The following is a 21,748-nucleotide window of genomic DNA, read 5'->3' as shown; positions in this document are numbered from 1 at the left end:
TTGTTTGGCCATATTTTCATAGATAAGTGAAAAGAAAAAAGAAAAAGGACAATTTGGTACAAGCACCAAAACACAACTAACCAGCATTAACCAGACTAAACCAGCAGGACACATGCTATCCAACTTGCCATGACTGTTTTTCTTTGACATTTAAATAATGAACAGAGTTTAGTGCTTGTGTAAGGAGAAATTGCTGTCGTTTAGCTCCCTGATTTTCAGAACAGATGTTCCCATGTGGAAGCCTGCATCAACTGCAATGAAAATGTCAACCCTTTGATAGCAAGCAAAGGTCAGGCGAAAGGTACAAAACAGAACAAACACTCATAGTCCTCTTCCTGTTGAGGTGGAAGAACCAAAGCAGGTGGAGGTGAAGAAGAAAAACAAAGGGAATATGCAATCAAAACAAGCTCAAAGATGTGAATTAAACTTCCTAATAAATAGCAAATAGCTTTGATACAATAGCATCAACACCAGCTGGAAAAATTGAGACTGAGAGAAAAAAAAACTTTGTACACATTGTGCAAATACACTATTTGACCAAAAAAATGTGGACACCCAAACACCACCCATATGTGCTTGGCATAAAAAAAGTGTGTCCTCACATTTCTCTACTAGATGATAAAATAAGGCTGTGGTATTTACTCCCATTCAGACAAAAGAGAAATCAGATGCTGATTTGGGGTAATGGGGCCTCCCAAATTCATGGTCTGTGCTTTATTCAGGCAAGTCAAGTTCTTCCATATCAGACATCATTATTTTATTGAATTAGCTTTATACATAGGATCACAGTCATTCTGGAACAGAAATGGCCACTGAAATTCACTTGAATTAAGAAGCTAAACATGTTAAAAGGCGGGTATTCACATTCTTCTGGCCATGTAGTGTAAATACTGACATACAGTACTGATGATTGTTTGTCTTACCGACGGTGCAGTGTTCTCCGGTCCAGCCCTGGTGGCATTCACATTTGCCGTCCTTGCAGGTTCCATGCTCAGTGCAGCGTGGGTGACACGCTTTCAGATCGCATACCGAACCAGCCCAACCCTCTTCACAGCGACAGCTTCCTCCTAAACACACACCGTGAGAGCCACAGTCCACTGCACACACCTCTGCAAACACAAACAAGGCGAAAAAATTAAAATCACTTTTTGTTCTGGGCTGTAGCCTAGCCAAGGATGATAACGGTCATGTGTTTTACAAGGTGGAAGCACACTTCAAGTTCAAGTCTCCTCTACTCAAAACAGCAAGAGCAGAGGTTACATTCCTGAGAACGGTCAAGTCTAAGTTATTGACTTCAAGTGTGAAAAACTTATGACAGGAAATAGATAACTGCAGACCCCTGCTGTGTTTGGCGGGCTGTGTGGCGGGGGGACTGCCCGCCCCACCTCAATCGGCACACGTAACAATGACATTTCTCAACCTTCTCTGACCTAGTGGAGTGTGTGCACTCCTCATGGAGGCTTTGGCGGTGGGGTGCTGGTTAAAGGTGTGTGTTTGGGGGAAGGGAAGGAGACATCAGAGCCTACAGACATGGATGTGAATTGACACGCTGAACTTTCCACCCGGACCCAGAAGACAGGCCTCCCACATAGATTGAAGCAAACACATCAAGCCAAAATAAATCAATTTATACACACTCCATGCTCTGCCAAACATCAGGAGTGCGTTTGAATGGCTTTTGGGATCGAAGCTATCATGGAAGCAGTTTATTAACATTTCTCTTTGCAGGTTTGTAGCTTTTCAACATTTTTTTTGGCATGTTTACAGTAAATGATTCTGAATTGACAAAAGCTTCCATACAGAAATTGTTGTCAATAGAAACTAGTTTCATGTTTATCATACCTGGGCTTAAATGCAACTGGCCACAAAAGCTGATGAGGGAAAATTGGGTGCATTTTGAATGATATCCTGTGAAAAGTGTCTGATAGCGATTGATTTGGATTCAGTTTATGAGTTTGTGTACGTGCGCATGTAGATGTGTGTGGGTTTGGCAGAATAGCAGATGAAGACAGACTGGCGCAAAGCAAGCTGTAGTTTAACAGCCCACACACACCATTCCACCAGAGCCTTGCAGCCTGACACACCCCGTCACGGAAGAAACAAAGCACTAGAAAGACATCTCCTGATAAAGACAAATCATGGGATGGGGTATTGTTAAACTCCTTTCTTCAACCTCCTTTCTGACTCTTTCTCTGGCGCTTCCTGACAAGGCGTGAAACCATGACATGACACTCAGCCAGAGCTGGTGAAAGTGTATTGAGACAAGGAAACAGAAGTGAAGAAATGTGGAGAGAATTTCCCATCAGCCCTTGGGTCAGGCGAGTGCCAGTTAGTGGTTGGCTTCCCTGCTGCGTGCTGTTATTATGCCTCCTGCAGGTGGGCAGGAGTGACGCAGCCCTTCAGCGTGTATGTGTGGGCGCCTGTGTGTTTCATCCTTCATCAGACGAGACTCCGCTGAAGTTCACCTCAGTTTCCTAAGAGCGGGAGTGTGATTGAAAGAGAGAGTGGCTGTGCACAAGGAATAAGTTCACACAGACAGATGGAGAGCAGCTGCTGGGAAGTACTTCTGGAAAACTGACGGCTCGAGCCGTAAGCCTGCTGCAACTGTACTATATCAATCTGGATTACTGTCTTTGCAAGAGTTGTAGCCAGGGTGTGTGGACTGATTGCCTGAGTGTGTCCATGTTGTACGAGGAGTCATGCACCTATTTTTTTGAGGGAAAAACCCTGGCTCACTAGGCGATAACTTAGTTCATATAATTGTGAGGCTTAGTTTAGTAAATTGATTCTCATTGTGCTTCATTCAATTTAAAAAAATAAATAGACTAAAAAAGCAAAACAGCAGAATTAAATCAGAATTAATATCATGATTTGGTAAGACCTTTACTTCACTGACATTAGTTCAATTCATTTAATTAGCATTAGGTATCATGAACTAACAATGAATATTTTCACAGTATGCATTGCTAGGCTAATGTGAATTTATAAATATACTAGAGTTGGTTGTTAATTTATGTTTGTTCATGATACATTATCTTCTTTTATTTTAACCTTACTTATTTATAACTTCAATTATAACTTAAAATGTTAATGTTTGTTCATAATACATTAACCAAATGTTAAATTATACTTTTAAAGGTAAAAAAAATTATAAGATGTATTAATGTAAGTAGAAATAGCAAGACTAACAAATGTTGTAAAAAAATTGTAGTTACCCATGACTACCCCCCCCCAGTTTCTTTTTGATAAAAATAAATAAAATTAATGTGTTTTTATACAGTGAGCGCATGTTCTATTTTGTTTCATTATTTTTAAAGTGACAATAATAATAATAATAATAATAATGCTAATGAAACAAGTTTCTAGTTTGGTGAAGAAGTGCTGACCAAAGAAATGGGAATATGTAATTTCTCCTTATTTTAGAAAAACACATATTTTAGTTACTTACAATAACTGCGCAACTTAACTTTCCAAGATGCACAAAATAACATTTGGCAAAAAAAGGGGTAACATTTATTTTTAGGTTACGTAGTTACACGTTACTACTTGTGTACTTACTATAGTAATAACAGTAAATGATGCATAATTACAAGTAACTAAACCTAAACCAAACCCTAACCATAACTCTATAGTAAGTAAAGGTAGTTAATTAATGTTACTCCGTACATACTTGAGTAAGTATATTGTAACTACGTCACCTTAAAATAAAGTGTAACCAAAAAAAATTTAAGGGGGTACATTCGTGACACTTCTGTTGACACATGCCCTCCTCTCGAATGAAATTTTTCTCACTCTATCATTATCTAAGACAAAAGGGGTAATACTAATTTTATAAACACTTTTCAAACAAAATATGTCCCCACGCAATAGGCGTTTATCTGCATTTACCACAACACTGCAGCCGTCAACGTGACAGAGGGGGAGCGTTGCAGGCCTCATTCATTAACACTGCACTAATTGAAGATGTACAGCTAATTAATGGAAGGGAGGGAAGTGGTGGTTTACAAAGACATCAGGTGGTTCTTCCTCGATCGAAATGGGGTGAGAAAGAAAGGGAGTGAGAGAAAAAGTGAGTGAGAGATTGCTGTGTGGGGCTCTAGGGTGAAATAGTATTTTCATTAGACACAGATTGCTGCTGGGAAAATAGCATTGTCTAACTAAAAGGCAGACCATGGGTGAGTCCTAAAACAGCAGGAGTCCAATACTGCTCTTATTACAGAGATCAGTATCGTCACTCGCACAAACACAAGACGTGCACACACATACCACACCAGCTGCGGCTGAGCTTTTGATGGACTGAAAGATATTTCATAATGATAGTGTATTTAAAGTTGACTCAAACGTGCCTTTGAGAAGGTCTGCTGACAGATTAAACAGAGGGGAGGACAGAAAATCTGAAATAACAGCCTGTTAATGCCTTTAACAACAATAAGCAGGCATTCAGTGTATCAAATAAAGCAAGATAAAATAATAAAGTGGGAAGACCGACATATTAAGGAGGTGGGTGCATGAGTGCATAACGGGTACCGATGGAGCAGTCGGGTCCAGTCCAGTTGGCGTCACAGGTGCAGGTGCCGCTCTCCGTCTGGTAGGTTCCGTGTCCCGAGCACTGGTCTGGGCACATAGTCTTCAGGATCTCGCAGTTGTTGCCGCCCCAGCCTGGATTGCAGTGGCACTCTCCGTGAATACACACTCCGTGAGATGAACAGGAGGGGTCCAGGCAGTCCACTGTATGTGTGTTTGGAAAAGAGGGTTAGCAGTTAGCAGGGTAGCAAGACAATGCATGTTGAGCATGTTGTTTTTGACCCTCCATTGCAAGCATTATAAAACCTTAAAAAAAAAAAAAAAGTTTTATAAAAAATGTTTGCATAAAGACTTCATTACTAAATTAAAAAAATAAACTTATTAAAAAAAATATATATATGTGGAGGGACCTTTTTCAGGTAATTTTGCATGGAGGCAACACTGTGATAATGAAAAGAAATTAAAAACGTTGCTGATGTTAAAGTACTACAAGCTGCTACATTGAGGTAAAAAAAAACCTCAGAGGTTAAGTTCATTTTTACTTAAAATGTTAATACTAAAGCTTTTTTAACACGTTTATATAAATGTTCATATTTTTATTTTTTACTAAAAAATGAATAGATAGTACTTGTAAATTTAAAGAATTTTGTATTTATTAATAATAAATAGACAGTTACTATAATAATGGATTAGACAAAAACATAAAATAAGTATAACATTTATGCAACCTCTCATAAAATGCAAATCATTTAAACCATTCTAAATGATTAAAAAAATGGTTACGCTCTAACAAATGTGACATTTTTTTAATTAAATTAAATGACTGAGAAGATGTACTGTGTTTATTCGACATCTCTGCATTGTGTGCTTGCAAAGTAAATAAAATGGGGTTGCTAACCTGAGGAAACATTGTGCGATATAAAGTTAATAGGAAAAATATGTGTTGTTTTTACAGTAATACGTTCGTTTTTAAAATCCACTCATCTCAATGGAATCCATCATTTGCTAATTGTCAAGACGTGCATAGCATAAGCTTCACATTAAATGGCTTTCACAAATCCCTCTGTTCCAGTGCACACACATTATAAGCAGATTCAGACAGTACATGTTGCGAAGCATGATCTATGTTCCACTCAATGTGCTCTCAAAGAATGTGCTAGAGATCTCTTCGGGAGAAGTCCACTGCTACAGATGGAAAAGCAATTTTTAAGGGGACTGAGGCGCAAGCAGGGCTGAGTGCACAGAGTGTGACAGTGTTACGCATTGCTTTTCAAAAGCCATAAGGGGCTCCTGTGCAGATTATGTATGTTTGTATGTATGTGTGTGTGTGTGTGTTTATGTTTAATAGCCCTTGGGAGAGGGCTGAGGTTCAGTAACCCTTAATTCCTCTGATTGTGTGGTAGTTGATGGGGCTTAATCATGCCATTGATTGACAACAGGCCAATTCATGACCAGAAAATAAAGTTCCCTCCATAAATTGCATTAGTCGGTTTTGTTGTTCATGCAAAATCATTACAATCGAGCTGGAGGAATAAAATCTTTCTGGCTTACAGAAAGAAAAAAAATAAACACAGTCAGTACTCCACATGCTGCGTGCCGAGTCACGGTAACATAAACACAACGCACAAAGCTAATTCTGCTAATTAAGAAAAATCAATTGTAATCTAGCATTTTCCCCACTCACGAGGCTGATGGGTAAGGGACCTGCACATCAGCAGGGACATCAATGTAATTATTTGCTCTGTGAAGTGGAGAATGGCAATTGTTTTTGGAATATTGAACTATTAACACACTGGTAATGATTATTGCAGGGACAGTAAATTATCAAAGAAGGTCACAGGCAGAAGAGTCCCTTTGATGGCTACAGACAAGGCGTTAGGCTCCTCATTAAGCAAAACTGATGCTGAAAGGCGATATGAACTGGACAGATTTTTTTCTCTCTCTCAAACACTCAAACAAGACATTCTGTCTCTCTCACTCGCTCTCTTTTTTATCAGGTCTGGTGAAAAGCCTGTCCGTGTCCACAGAGACAGAGCTTTCAAACACTTCTAGAGGAGAACAAAAAATCAATCCCTGCTCAAACCAATGGGTAATCAGTGATCGCGTTGATAACACATTATCTTGCACATCTTTGATGGTGTAATGCAGTGGGGTTTAATGGCAAGAACGCTGAAAATAGCAGTGTTGGATAAATGCTTCCATTAAGACTTCTGATGGGTCTCTTATGAACTGAGACTTGAGATGCTGAAGATGTCTGTAAGGAGCGAAACAGATGAAAAACTGTTTTCTAACATCAATGGAGGATCTGCAGGTGAAGTCGTAAACACTGTTTCTTAAGACACATAAAATACATTTTTGATGTTAAAATATTTTCTTAAAAAAAAAAGAAATGAACAAGCTCGGATAGGACAATTTGCTTTGCAAACCCACAAGTGTTTGATTTGTATCCCTGACCTTCTTCACAGTTGTCTCCTTTATAGCCTGTGTTGCAGGCGCAGTTGCCCGTGATGCAGATTCCGTGTCCGCTGCAGTGAATATCGATGCACTGGTTGCTAGGAACGTCACACTCTGTCCCCTTCCAGCCACTGTAACAAAGACAGCGCCCCCTGGAGTACTGCCCATTTCCACTGCACAGCACTGGACAAGCGGCTTTGAACAGAAAAACAAAAAGCAATTGGGCAAAAAAGCTAAAAGACCAAAAACAATTTTTTTTTTATAATAGTTTGACAGAGAAGAGAAGACTTCAACAGGTGAAGTTTTCAGTGCAAGCGATTTCTTTATGGATTAAACCAGACTGATACACTGACAAAGAAAGCAAACAGATGACGAGGAGAGAAAAACAATAGCACTAAAAAATAAACTAAATAATACAATAAAAAGACCATGAAAATAAAACTAATTGTTGCTTCCTCCTGGTAATAAGAAGCCGTTCAGGCTTGGGAATTGAGTCCCACCATAAGCCTGCTAGCCAGCCGTACTTGCGCAAATGACAATCTGAAACCAATTATGAATAGTGGCATTGGTTGTTTATTTCTCTGGAGAGTCGTGTGTGACTGTGTGTGTGCGCACGCGAGTAAGAGAGCATACCTCGTGAGCAATCAGGCCCAAGGAACCCTGGGAAACAATGGCATGTTCCCGAGCGACAGTCTCCGTTACCATGGCAATTGTGTGGACACTCCGTGAGGGTATCTGGGGGGAAGAATGAAAGTGTGTGAGAGGGAGCCACAGAAAGAAAGAGGGCGAGAAAGGAAAGGAGAGGAGAGTGAGAAAAGCATTAATTGAGGAGACGGTCTGTGGAAATTAGCAGACATTCAGACCCCCCCATCTTTAATTAAAGGAGTGCCAGATGCGTGATTAACAAAAACCTGCATCTAGGCTTACTCTGCCTTAATGAACCAATCAAAGCATTATTACCACCAATTAGCAGCCAGACGCTCTGCTCTGAGCTTTCTTTACACTGCTGGATGGCCAATAAAACATACATGCGCGTTTGTTTTTCGGTCATAGTGGGGACTCCATTGGCTTTTGTTTTTATACTGAAATAATGATAATTGTCTATCATTTAACCTTAAATCTAAAACTCACAGAAACCTTTCTGAAGTTTTCACGTTCATTAAGAAGATATTTAGCATGTTTAAAAAGCCGTTTTTTCCTCATGACAACCACAGCTGGTGCCAAACAAAATGCGCAACACACAAAATTGTTTACACTCACATAAGCTCCTGCTCAAGTTTGCATATTTGCATTTATATACTAAAAACATGCTTATTTATATGAATACAAAAATTACTTGAATCAGTGCTGTTTCTTGACTCTGCAAAAGCAACTAGCTCCAAACAAAGCTACTAGATGCACAACTGTTATACAGCCAATCACAGATTTGATCCACACTTCTACCACACACTTTTTGACTCTCTCACTTTGCGTGTTGCCAAGGTGACGTCGACGATTGTGACATCACCTGTCGATTCTTTCATTAAAAGAAGCAGCTCACTGGTGTCTACAGTAAGTCAATTCTGACAGCGTCATGAACTGCACCGGTCTCTTGTTGCCAGTACGCTGTTAGACACCACTGAAGCGTTTAGCAGAGAGAAAACCCCACAGCAGGACCATATTATCTCACCACAGAGAAATAATCAATTTTAATTTTCAAAAGGTTAACTTTTTACTCATTGAAGCATAATCAACCTGCTTTTAAAAGAGGACGCTGGCTGTAGTCCCACTGACCATTTTTCATGTTCTAGTCTTTGTGATCAAATTCCAAAGGAAATTACTCTTGCTGAAGCCTATTTTTATGAGTTCATGGTGGAGGTGAGAGAAGTGGGGAAAGGGAAGGGGAAGAGAAGGTGAGAAAAAGAGAGAGAATGAGAGAGGAAAGGTCTTGTAGGTCACCAGGCAACACTTTGAATCAGCTGCCGCCCACTGGCCACTTAAAGCACAGATCGATACGGCTCTGATGGTCATTATACACGCTCGCCAGTGAACACTCTTATCTTTATCTCTCTCTGTACATACAAAAATTTCCACACAGAGGCTGAAAAAGTGTAATATAAACTACATGTCAAAAGTTTGGAATAATTAAAGATTTGTTTTATGTATTTGAAAGAAGTCTCTTAGTCTCAACGAGGCTGCATTTATTTGATGAAAAACAGAGTAAACACTAATACTGTGAAACATTATTAGAATTTAAAATAACTGATTTATGTTTTAATATATTTTAAAATATAATTTATTCCTGTGATGGCAAAGCTGAATTTGTCATTACTCCAGTCTTCAGTGTCACGTTATCTGTCAAATATCACTAAGAATTTGCTGATTTGGCACTCAATTGTTATTAATTATTGGTGCTAAATTATTATTAATTGTTCTTATTATTACCAATGCTGAAAACAGTTTTTGCTGCTAAATATTTATGTGGAAACCATTATACTTTATATTTTTCAGCAGTCAGGATTTCAGCATTTGATTAATAGAGATTTCAAAAGAACAGCATTTATTTGAAATAGAAATCTTATGCATCGTTATAAATGTCTTTACTGCCATGTTTGATTAATTTAAAAAAAGTACTTTTTTATAATCTTTCTCTAAAATTGTATGTGTATATTGTATACTGTGATTATATACTGTAATATTTTTTCCTAATTTAATAGATTTGTTTTTCATATAAATAAAATTATCAGAACAATAATTTAACTGAAATTTTACATGCATTTCAGAACATCTTAAAAGTTTGCATGCCTCATTTTGGCTATACTGACAACAGCACTCAAGCAGAAAGTTATTTTGAAGTTTGTGTAAAACCTGATGATTATGTGATTTAAAATCATTTGAGGTTGTTTCAAGAGCTCAATGTGCTTCAATGGAGGCAGGAAAATCTGACATTTTGTAAGTTAACATTCTTAAAAATGTCTTTTTAATTTTCTCATAATATATATATAAAAAAAACATTTATAAAAACAACATAATATGATATATGTATAGGCACGGTTTACCTATGATGATGGTGTTGTAAGAGACCTGTTCAGTGTTCTTGCCATCATTGTAGAATGCGAGATGCCAGGTGCCTGAGTCCAGGTAACGGATGAATTCTGCCTCATGAACGTTGACTGAACGAGACTTTCTGGCTGCTCCTTCCACCTCCACCAGTCCTCGCTTCTCTTTAGCTATCAGACGACTGCCGTCTAGCAGCTCCACAAAGTCATACTGTACACAAACACACAGACAGAATCAAACGACATTTTAATCACAGACATGGTGCAGTAACAGAAAATTTTCACTGCAGCTCCACCTCTTTGATTTGAATATACCAGTGCAGTATGTCTGGAGTCTGATGTATTATGTTATAAAATAGAATATCAAAGAATTGGTTATGATACTTGTAAGAAGAGCATGTGGCTCTAAAACTTCTAAATTTCAAGGAATTGACATTTGCAAATATATTGTAAGCGATGTAATGAATATGTCTGGAAACAACTCTGGTATCCTCAATGTGAGTGTTAGGGGAAGATCTTTAAAAATACACTCTACTTTTTAGAAATGCTTTATGACATAAGTTTTTTTTTTGTCACTTTGACAAGCAGCTCCCAGAGAGCGAGTCTTAGTAAAGGCCTCTGATGAGTTTAACATTCTTTTCTCAATTTACAGAGCATTAAAAAGATATTTATTTCCTAAGAGACCCGTAGGAAAATGACACAAGAGAATAAGTGAGCAAGAAATTATAAAACATCATCTGACAAAACGAGAAGGCATTTCGATCAGTGGAGGAAAACAGAAGTCTCCACACCTTTGTCTGTCAATGGAACTTCAACCTATCCTTTATTCAGCCTTTAAGAAACATATTGATTCATGTGTGGCAATTAAAGTACTGGGTCAGTGCTATCGACTCTCATTGTGGAGGCCTCCGCTGCCAATTACCTCTATTAAGCATTTACAGGTTTTGTGATATACCCTTGAATAAGCTCAGGCACTGTTGTTGCTTGGCAAAAAGAAAGAACCAGGACAAGGAAAAATAATTGGTTTGCTTGCGAAGGCCAAGCTCAGTTTTTAATCAAAGCGGGCAAAACATACATAGAAGTATGAATTGCTTCAAGTTTGAATTACAGAGATGAGGCAGATAGAAATTGGATAGGAATTGTCAAGCTCTACTGTGTAGCTTTGAAGGTCAGTTTTGAAAGTTTGACAAAAGTGGCGGTCCTTTTAGTAAAGTTTGCTGTCTGCCATTTGTAGCAGGTCTGTGATGGTAATTGGAATAGCGGGTGCTGTGGTATTTCTTACACTGAGAACTATGAAAACTGTACTATGGACTGTAATTCTGAAAGAAAGATTACAAGATTACCAATGTGAAAAACAGCATCCTACAAAAGATTGCTCAATTTCTCTTGATTCAGAATTATTGGCATTGAAAAAGATGCAATGGTGCTATTTTTAGGGATGTCCCGATACCACTTTTTCACTTCCGATACCGATACCGATGCCGCAGCTTTGGCTATTTGCCGATACCGATATCAATCCGATATTTTTATTTTATTCTTGAACTAATACTACTAATAATAAAATATAATGGAAGCACTTTCCTCAATTAGCCACTTAAAACCATCTTACTCAAATGGAGAACAAATACTTCTCCAGTATATAGTCCACAACAACAGTTGATAATGAAAGACTGCCAGCCTTTATTCAAAAGACCTTGAGATATGTTTGGTAACCTGAATGAATTTAAAATTAATTTGCTATATTTCAGATCAATATATTTGTTTCCTTTAAATTTTAATTAACTTTAACTTTATTCTCATCTGAATTATAAATAATTTATTTCTGTATAAAATAATACTACTTTTAAAAACACATTTGATTTTCTTTTTTATTCAATGTAGAATGTGTAACTTAAAAATAAACAGATTAGTGCTCTGTTTTAGGACAAGAAATGAAAACCAATGCAATGATGAATGTCCAAAAAGATGAGATCATTTTTGCTTTTAAACAGCGTGTGCGTGTGTGTGTGTGTGTGTGTGTGTGTGTGTGTGTGTGTGTGTGTGTGTGTGTGATTTTGGTTGGGTGACAGTTACAGTTTGACAAGAGTTTACAGTTTGACAAAAGCACAATGTTGGGTTTTACACAAATATAAGTAGGCTAAACACTTTTTCCAGTTTTAATGATGTCCTGTATGAAAATGACGGAGTATGTTTTTTTGTTTCCACTGTTCGATCGCGCCCGTGCCTCTCTCTCTGACACACACACACACACACACACACCAGCATTGCAATCTTGACATCGCAGCCTGTTCATTTTGCTGCGTTCACACCAAAACGCGAATAGAGCGTCAAATTTGCGTCTATCGCGTCTAGTTCGATGCTTGAACAGTTTGAATCCATTCGCGCGTCCAAAGCGAATAGGACGCGCCACGCGCGTATAATGATAAAGTGAGCGTTTGAAGCGATATAGACGCGTGTTCAGAGCTAAGGCGGGCTACAGATTAGGTGTCCCTAAAGAACCCGCATATGCGCATATATAACAGTAACGTTAGTTTCGTATTACATTAATTAATGTGCACGCGAGATTTATTTATTTTTATACCGTGTATTCTCTGTGTAAATCCATGCACCGAACGTACGTTCAGTACGAATACGTACCGTTCCACCCCTAATGGGTATCGGATCATAGGTATCGGATAATTTTTTTTCTCCCCTCCGATATCCGATCTAGCGTTTTGGGCCAGTATCGGCACGATACCGATGCCGTGGATCGGATCGGGACATCCCTAGCTATTTTCATGTCATTTGGCACCCACAGAGATCATCTAAATTCAGGGGTTCAGTGAAAATACTGCAGGAAGTCAGTGAAGAAGATATATAAGGCATACATTTCTTGAAAATGTTGCATGACATTTCTAACTAATGCAATGAGTATTAACTATCTGAACTGGTAAGCATTTTATAATGTAAAATGCTAATGTTCTCAATGAACATTATGAATAAAGTGTTATGGAGGAATCCCTCGTTCTATAATGGTTGAATACCCCTCATTTAAACCAATATATACATTTCTCAGCTCTAGTGGAACATTCATCTTAAGAACAACAACAACAACAAAAGTCTGATACCTGAGTGTGTGTGGGAGGCAGGCCTTTCCGTCCATAGACCCCCACCAGGGCCCCTCTCTGAACAGAGATGTTGAACTTCAGGGACTGTGGCTGGTCAATGAAGAGCTGAGAACGCCAAAAAGTTCCTGGAGGGACGTCCTGCACCGCTCTACGACCCACATCCAGCTCGCCTGTGTCTATGGTGTTATTCTCTTGAAAGTAAACTCCTAGAGAGAGAAAACAAGATGTAAAACAAGCTAACCGTAACTGTGAGCAATTTCCCTGTTCTATATGATCTGCTTCTGCACATATACAAGGATATAATTAGAAAATGACTGTGTGGAACACCCTGTTGAACCATACAATTTTTCGGCATCGCAGGGAAGTTTGATTCATAAATTGATAATAGTTCATCTAGAAGGCATTGTTTATATTCAATGTATGTCATGTAAGCGATATGACTTCTAGGGCAGGAAACAAAGAACATTCAGAGCAACCAGCAGTAGGAACTACAAACAACAATACAGCAACTTGTTCACATCACATTCAAGTGAGTGGTCTATAAACATATTAAGCAACAATCTATGTGTTCTAAGGGAACCTTACATACAGGTGTATATGAGTGAATTTCTAACTCTATCTAATGAAACATTCTACAAGTTCCTCCATTAGCAGCGTATACGATTGTGTGCCAATGCTATTGTGCTTCTTGCTGTAGCCTCACGTGTGATCAAACATACATGAGGTATACAAAATAATCTGATATCAGAAACGGTTAAATCACTTCATACAGCAGTTAATTAGCATCTTCAAACCAACTCTTTCTGACCCTGACTCCCAAGATAACCATTGTAGTGGATTATCCAGCCAACAGTAAAGGAAAACACTGTTATGCACCATATACTCGTTCAAACAGTTATTTTTCTCTCTATAGCTCTAGGGTAGGTTTCCCAAAAGCATTGTTAAACAAAACAACTATGGTTGTAAGTTCTGTCGTTAGCAACATTTTTCATCGATTTGATGTTTACAGTACTACGGTTTCAGGAAACAGTTGTCACTTGCTAGTTAATATATCCAATGATGAATCATACTTTGGTAGTTGTAAGCAGTGAGTTGTATGAGAAACGCACCCCTGGCCAGCAGGCAAGTTTATTTCCTAATGTTAAAGGGACCTTGAAGAGATTTCAGAATAAACTTAAAACATCTAATCTAGTTTAGCTCATAAAGCTCAGCCACAATGGTAATTGTCGAGCTGCTGTTTTACAAGAGTAGCTACAGTAAACTGCAGTAATATTACAGGCAGAGTCTAAGTGAAACAATTTGACTTTACAGCGCTTCCTTTAACAAGCGGGAAAGCTAATGTCTAGACATTACACACACACACAAGCGCACAACGAACTCAGCAAAACACAATCTTCGGCATATTCCATCCCATCACAACATGTTACAAAGGCAACAGTGCGGAATGGATCAGTAATGGGAGAAGGAGAATAGGCAATGCTCATATGCCAGCTAATGGAGAGCAGCTGCCATTAATATTGAATTAATTATTATCGCGTAATTCCGTAGCACGTGTTGCTAATGCAGTCAGCCGGCTACATAAAGAGCATATTGGAGTGAATGAAAGAGTAATTAGAGAGGACTTGCTGACTGTTAGTTTTAATGTGAGCTCGCCTGTGGCCCTAAATGCTCTACAGAGCAAAGAGAGAGAAGCCATCTGTGAAGCTCTGATCAACAGTATTGTCCACAGGAAAAAAAAAAGAAGGGGATGGTGCACTTAAAGAATGCCAGTGGAAAAGGGATTTGCTTTCCGTGTGTGCCAGGGATGCTTGGGGTGTTTTTTGGACATGGATATTGAATTGGCATATGCCCATGAGAATCACAGAGAAGTAGAAGGTTTGTTTTGGCTTGATGCAAAGACTCCCTAAAGCCTTCTACTTCTTTTTCTGTTTCTCTTTCTTTAGCTTCTCTCCTCATCTCAGCCATGCGATTTGCCAAACTGTCTTGATCTTTACAGTTTAAATCTGTGTGCATGTTTCTGTGAGTAAGACACTAAATAACATTAAAAGCTGCTGTAAGCGTATTTTTTTGTACACCATGCATAAAATATCATTGCTATCTGACAGATATCACTGAAATGGATGTCCTTAGAAATAACACTTGTCTCTGGCTCTGTAAACAGCAAAAATGTGTTTGTTTCATTTGCTGGCTCTGCACGTACACGGCTCCTAATAGTTCAACAACAACAACAAAGTATTTGTTGTTTCAAAAGTACAATGTTATTTCATGAAAAAAAAAGAAAAAAAGAGATAAATGTTTAAAGCTACACTGTGTAACTTTTTAAGTTGATTCTTAGCAAAAAACACTTTGTTCTAACAAAAGTATATGTGCTCATTCATGTGTAATTACTTCCACCAACTAATCAAGTATTCTCGTAAGCGTAAAATCCGCCATTTATAATACATACGAGCGAGTCGCTCGAATGGCGGCAGCCATGTTGCGCCTCCATCTTGAAAATACATTTGCCAAAGAGGGACATACCTGGAAATTCGCCTTTCGCGTTTTACACTCAGTGACACTGTGACGAATGCGAGGGGGAGATTACTCACGACTGCCGGCAGATTTGAAAGATTGCTGAAGATGGAGGATCACGCCTATTTTCGAGGACATGTAGCAGAGTTGTCAAGGATGCGAAAGAGACAATTAAAACATCACGCGGTAATTCAGCCTATTTGTGTAAATTCTTAAAGTCTTAAAGCTTCTTGAAAGTCTGTTGTGTTTTCTGTAGTGATAGAAAACTTGGTGTGCCCCATTATTGTTGTTGCTTGCTGACGCAGTAGGGAGGTGGGTGCCTCTTTTGTTTTTACTAACCCCTTATTTTCTCCTGTTTTTGGGATAGTCAGGAAGTCAGGTAAGAGAGATGTTGTTTCTTTGATTCTTTTGGTTTTATAGGTTAATTAGACTTTCTTACTCCCAGGTAGTTTTCCAGTTTTATTTGTTGTTTTGGCTTTAACCCCCTCCTGAGGTATGTGGCGTCTTCTGGTACTTATTTGAGTTGTATTTAATTCCTTACCTTATTCCTAACTGCTGTAAAAGAGATTTTTACTGATAATTAAAAAAAATCTAAAAGAGATACCCTGTGTGTGTGTGTTGAGTGCTGGGATTGCAGACAGAACCAACTCTCTCTCTCGTTCTTTCACTTTTTTTTGTTATTCCGTGTGGACATTGTCTTTTATAACAATATGTTACTCTCCTGCTACCCCTAGACAAACAGGGGACGTAACATATTCGTAACATAAATTCTTTACACATTCTGTGTAAAATGCCAGAACGACCTCTAGTATAACTTGCGTTACTTTTCCTCGCGTCAATGGTGAAAAAATATTGTTTACCTTGTAACATAAATCTGTGCTGCAACGGATCACAGGTGATGAATAGTTTTAAAGGCGCAATTTTTGCGAAGTCGAACTGGAAGCCATGTTAATCTTGGAATAATACGGAATTGAAAGGAACAGAAACTAATATTCACTGGGTAGTCATATACAATTTCACCGCTAGATGGGGGAAAATATCACACAGTGTAGCTTTAATATTAGATTTGGTGGTCAACATTTTTAGGTTCTATATGATCTTATATGATTTTTAGTTTCTTAAATTTTGGTCTGTTCCTTGTACACAGTTTTTGACTTCAGAATACATTAGGAGTATAGAACACATCTATGTGAAATTATAAAAAGAATATATTTAGAAATAGTTTTTTTGTGTGTTCAATATTTAAGCTATAATTCTTTCAACCAGAACAAATTAAAAGAAAGGAGAATTGTGTTTTTTGTGCTGCAGTGACAGATGACAAGATGTTTGTGACAGCATTTGCTCATTTGCTCAAGTACTCAGTCATGGTCATGCAACCATACACAAACTTTGTCAATGTCAAAAAGTGGGCCCCATTTTAAATTTTTTCATTGGGTATTGTGTGACTTTCACCGGTGTCTTGCAGTGCGACTCATTAATTGCAATTTGCTCCAACACTGCACAGACACATGGTAAGTTTCAGTCCACGGTAGCAACAGAGTCGAGATTCTGGAGAGGCACACATACACACAGGACGCTCTCTTCCTTTCAAATGGACAGACAGAGCGCAGTCGGATGGAATGGAACGCAGGGTCTTGAGACAGGGTCTTTGAAATAACTTTTTAACTTGACTTGTCTTTTTAAAAATGCAACCAAGTACTTGATTTATTTCAAGTGCTGTCAAGAACTCTCTTAGACAAACTTACTAAAATGCAGATCAGTGACAGAATTTAACTTCTCCATTATGAGGAGATATAATTGTCCTCTTAAATTAATTTCAACGGGCATTTTTTATCCTTATAAGAGCATTTTTTCCTTCAAACCTTATGAAATGCATGTATAATCTTTTATGTGAAATTCTTACATTTAATTAATACATTCAATTAGAATAGTAGTAAACTACAGGTAAGTCACCAATCAAATGAAATAAGTACCAGAAAAATCCATCTTTGCACTGCAGAAGTGGCACAGAAGCTGCATCTAAATTGGCTTTTAGATATACATACAAAGACCCTTTATTGCAGCTCAGAGGTGGCGTAAATGCATAACTGCAAAATTAATGTTATGAGATCAATGGTTTAAATATAAAATTTGGAATGTAGAAATATAAAATTATTTAAAAACTTGAAATTATACTTTATCAAACTAAAATCGCAAGTAGGTTGCAGCAAGTTACTGTATTAATGAGTGTCAGTGATTCATTCATTCAACAAGATTTGTTCAAAATGGCTGATTCATTCAAGTCTTTATGAATGGGTCAGTGAATAATTGACTAGTTAGTACATTTCTGACCTTGATGTACTGTATATCCTATTGAGAAGGTATCAACAGCAGGAGGCTAAACCCATGAAAAATCTAGACACTTTAATGTGACTAATCACTTCTCTCTGCCCTACACCAATTCTGTCATTCATTTGTTTCTGCCTCTGTCACTTTATAGCTATTATTCACTCCCTTCTCAACACTCCATCCATATTTTTTCATTGTCATCACCCCAGTTTCTCTCACCATTTCTGTTGGGCCCTGAGAAACATTAACATCACCATGTGCGATTTTGCCAAGTGTCTTCCCTCGTTTCAAACGCATTCAGTTGCAGATTTAGCGCCTCTTTATGACTTTCAGAAAAGTCACTTGAGCAGTTTTTAATTCACTGAAGCCTTTGGAAGTGTGTCTGGGTGTGCATTAGGGGAAGTGGTGGTATATTCATTAAGAGCGTGTCATGCTCGGCTCTCTTAGTTGCTGCAGTGGGACTGAATACAGTCACTCAGATGATTTGTTTCAGAATGGTGCAGCACATAAATAAGGCCCCATGAAACAATGCTAAATGGAACGTTAGGTTCCACTTCTAAGCACGAGGGATAAAAAGTGGGATAAAATGCAGTTTTATGAGCAAGACTACAGCTTTCATACATCTGCGTGAGGATAGTGGGGTCTCTGAAGGGTGTGTGTTTGAATACAGAGTGAGTGCAAGGAACAGTGAATTATTTTCTGAAAATTAAAACGGCTGGTCTACTTTAATTTCTCAGTGTTTATGGAAATCAATCTCTAAAAAAACGGCAAGTGCTCATATGCTAATGTCATTCCCTACAGCCCTAGTAGAATACGAACACACGTACCTCTGAAGTGAGGCAGATAATCTAAAGCACATCCTGTCATTTAGGAGATAGACTGCACTGAGGCTATTGTCCCTGCTTATGAAACACACACACACACACACACACACACACACACACACACACACACACACACACACTTGAGGTACACTGAGCACTTGAAGCTCTTTTATGGAGTGAGTGCTTTTAGGTCAGCTGTCTCTCAAAGAAAGGTGAACTGCAGATGACAACAGCAGTCGGTTATTACTCACTCTTTCTTCACTGAGAAGAAGAGACAGACAAATGAGTGAGTGTGTGTACATATTTCAAAGGGTCTACAGCAGGTATGTAAGTCAAACTTTGCTGCATGTGATGTATGCTCAGTCTGTCAGTAAGAATATGCATCTGTGTGGATTTGCTGGGACTATTCATGTGTCTGTGTGTGTGGGCAGGTTTTCAATCCTTGTGGGTATGAAATGTCTGAAAATCTCACTAGAAAAACAGTCAAATTTGACAAAACAAGCTTGCGGGGACATTCTTGTGAGGATAAATGGTTCATTAAAGAACTAAATAATGTCTTAATAAAATACAATTCTATAAGACATTTACAGACAGACGTCATAATTACTCTGTTTATAATTATACAGCAGTTACTTCTGGTTCATTCGATTAGATAAGAAGTGATTTCTTATTTTTAGAGGAAAAGCCACATTACGTTCGCAATTGTGCTGTCTTTCTTGTGTGACATTGCTTAATTAGCTTACATTAAAGACTCCATGACATAGCTTGATGAGCAACGTTTTCGGGACATTCTCATTTTTGTTCCGACTGGACTAAATCTGTGTTAGGAGGAGTTATCAATATATTTGCTCAGTTTTCAAAGAGAAGACACTACCGTTCAAAAGTTATGTTTTATTTATAGTACTTTTATTCTGTAAACATTACTCAAAACTTCCTAAAAAAAAAATGTATCACGGTTTCCACAAAAATATTAAGCAGTACAACTGTTTTCAACATTGAAAATGGTAAAAAAAAAGGTTAATTGGGAACCAAGCTTATTAGAATGATTTCTGAGGGATTGTGTGACCATAAATTCAGATCACATAAATAAATAACATTTTAAAATATATTAAAATAGAAAGCAGTTATTTTAAATTGTAATACTATTTCACAATATTACAGTTTTACTGTATTAACCTAAACTTTTTAACGGTACTGTATACTATAAATAAAGTGTGTATATTTGTTATTTTGTCAACTTCGGTAAGTATAGGTGACTTCACAACATGGACTAAAGCCAAAACTATCTAATGCTAATTTTAAGGGGTCTTGAAGAAGAATAGATGCAAATGTGAAGAAACAACAAGGATACAGGTGCAAGGTTATGTGTTCAAATATGCATGTACGTATATACAGTATGTTGATGGAAATCGCAAGACTGCAGTTTTTGCTCTGCTGTCTGTGTGTATGTGTGACATGTCCTTCCCAAACAGCGGCGGTGGTGGTGTTGGTGGGCGCACACACACACACACACATACAGATCAAGGTTAATAGAAGGAGGTGGGGGTGTTAGCTGCTGTCTGTATTGATTGAGAGTAAGATGTGTGATTGTACACATTGCTAATGGCTTCATTAACTAGCTGCTCTTCTACAGGACTCCCCCTTATCTTGTTTGGTCCTCACAGCAGACCAAAGACCCATCGCTGGAAGCTTCTGCCATAGCAAATTTTCCTGCCCTGTTAACACATTAACATTCCTCTGCACCCAATGGCATTCAAATTTTTATTTCTTTCAGTGAGAGAGAGAAAAAAGGAGGTGAGGGCTCGAGCTAGGAAACAAAAGACCGACTATACTGAATGTAAATTCCGCTCAAATAAACTTAACCTGATTGTGTCACTGCTGCTTAAGGGGAGATGAATGACTTATCCTTTGCTGTGCGACTAAACAGCTTATAGAAACTACATCACAATCAATTTACCTGCAATTCATGAACAATTGTTTAAAGGACATCCAATTTCTTAACTCTGCTGATGGCAAATAGACACTATAAAAATTGAAAATGTCATATAACTGATGCAGAAATGTCCTGATCTAATACTACATCACTGCCAGTGTGGACACTTCCATCACCTCAAGAACAAACATTACTGTAAGGAGCATCATCATAATGGCCTTCAAACATATGGCCGTCCATCTTCACAGCATGAGTGTGTGTCCCTCTGCGAGCGTGTGAGTGCTTGAATTAGTACTTAAGTGAGGGAGAACTTGTGGGAATACAACTGTCTGTGGGTGGGAGAAAACGATAGCTCCTATTTCTGTGAGGTTATTTATTTCTTATTGTATGTGTTATTTAGCATATGCTTTCAATCATAAGCTCCTAACGATGTGCAAACACACTAAAAGCAATCTATTGCATTTTAAACGGGTCATGAAATGCACTTAAAAAATATTTATTTTACGATGTTTCCTGAGGTGCACTTATAATTTTTACATAAAAAAAGTCATAATGCAAAATTAAAAGACAAATTTCACCTGCATATGAAATAAGCATTACATGTGGAACTCTTTTGAAAACTTTTACTACATTTTTTACTATTACAGCAGTCAAGATTAACTAACCTTGAAAAGTGTTGATTATTGCATTATGTTTAGATCTACTCCCGTCATACGAAAGGTTGCAATGATGAGCATGTAGCTGATGACAGACATGTCTCTTGAGCGCATGAATGCAGTGCCGTCATCACTGCAACTCGTTTTCTGCACTCTCACAAATGTTTTCATCATAACCAACAGTGCAGACACAATGTAAATTAGGGATTCATTGTGCAGTGTAGACAGCGTTATTGATTATAACGGGAGTTTTGGCGAGAGTCCAGAACTCAGTCACTGATAAACTCGCGGTGTGTGATTGACAGCTCCAGAGATGATAAAGGAAGAGTTCTTTAATCGCTTTCTGTACATAATTTAAATAACAGATTATTTT

The 21,748-nt window shown here is 38.0% G+C and overlaps 1 protein-coding gene across 3 annotated transcripts in view; it reads right to left on the bottom strand.

Moving 5' to 3' along the window:
* Nucleotides 1-21,748, bottom strand: part of tenm3 (teneurin transmembrane protein 3) — a 271,342-nt gene that overhangs the window by 62,017 nt on the left and 187,577 nt on the right. For all 3 annotated transcript variants that reach the window (XM_081360456.1, XM_081360457.1, XM_081360458.1), the window contains 6 exons: nt 13,124-13,329; nt 10,017-10,227; nt 7,612-7,713; nt 6,979-7,173; nt 4,528-4,728; nt 924-1,109 (listed from right to left, as the gene is read on the bottom strand). In XM_081360456.1, the coding sequence (XP_081216582.1) occupies nt 924-1,109; nt 4,528-4,728; nt 6,979-7,173; nt 7,612-7,713; nt 10,017-10,227; nt 13,124-13,329 (1,101 nt within the window). The remainder of the gene's footprint in view (nt 1-923; nt 1,110-4,527; nt 4,729-6,978; nt 7,174-7,611; nt 7,714-10,016; nt 10,228-13,123; nt 13,330-21,748) is intronic.

This window comes from Scardinius erythrophthalmus (assembly GCF_964197995.2).
Source record: "Scardinius erythrophthalmus genome assembly, chromosome: 3".
NCBI classification, from domain to species: domain Eukaryota; kingdom Metazoa; phylum Chordata; class Actinopteri; order Cypriniformes; family Leuciscidae; genus Scardinius; species Scardinius erythrophthalmus.
This window is presented reverse-complemented; position numbering and strand designations above follow the sequence as displayed.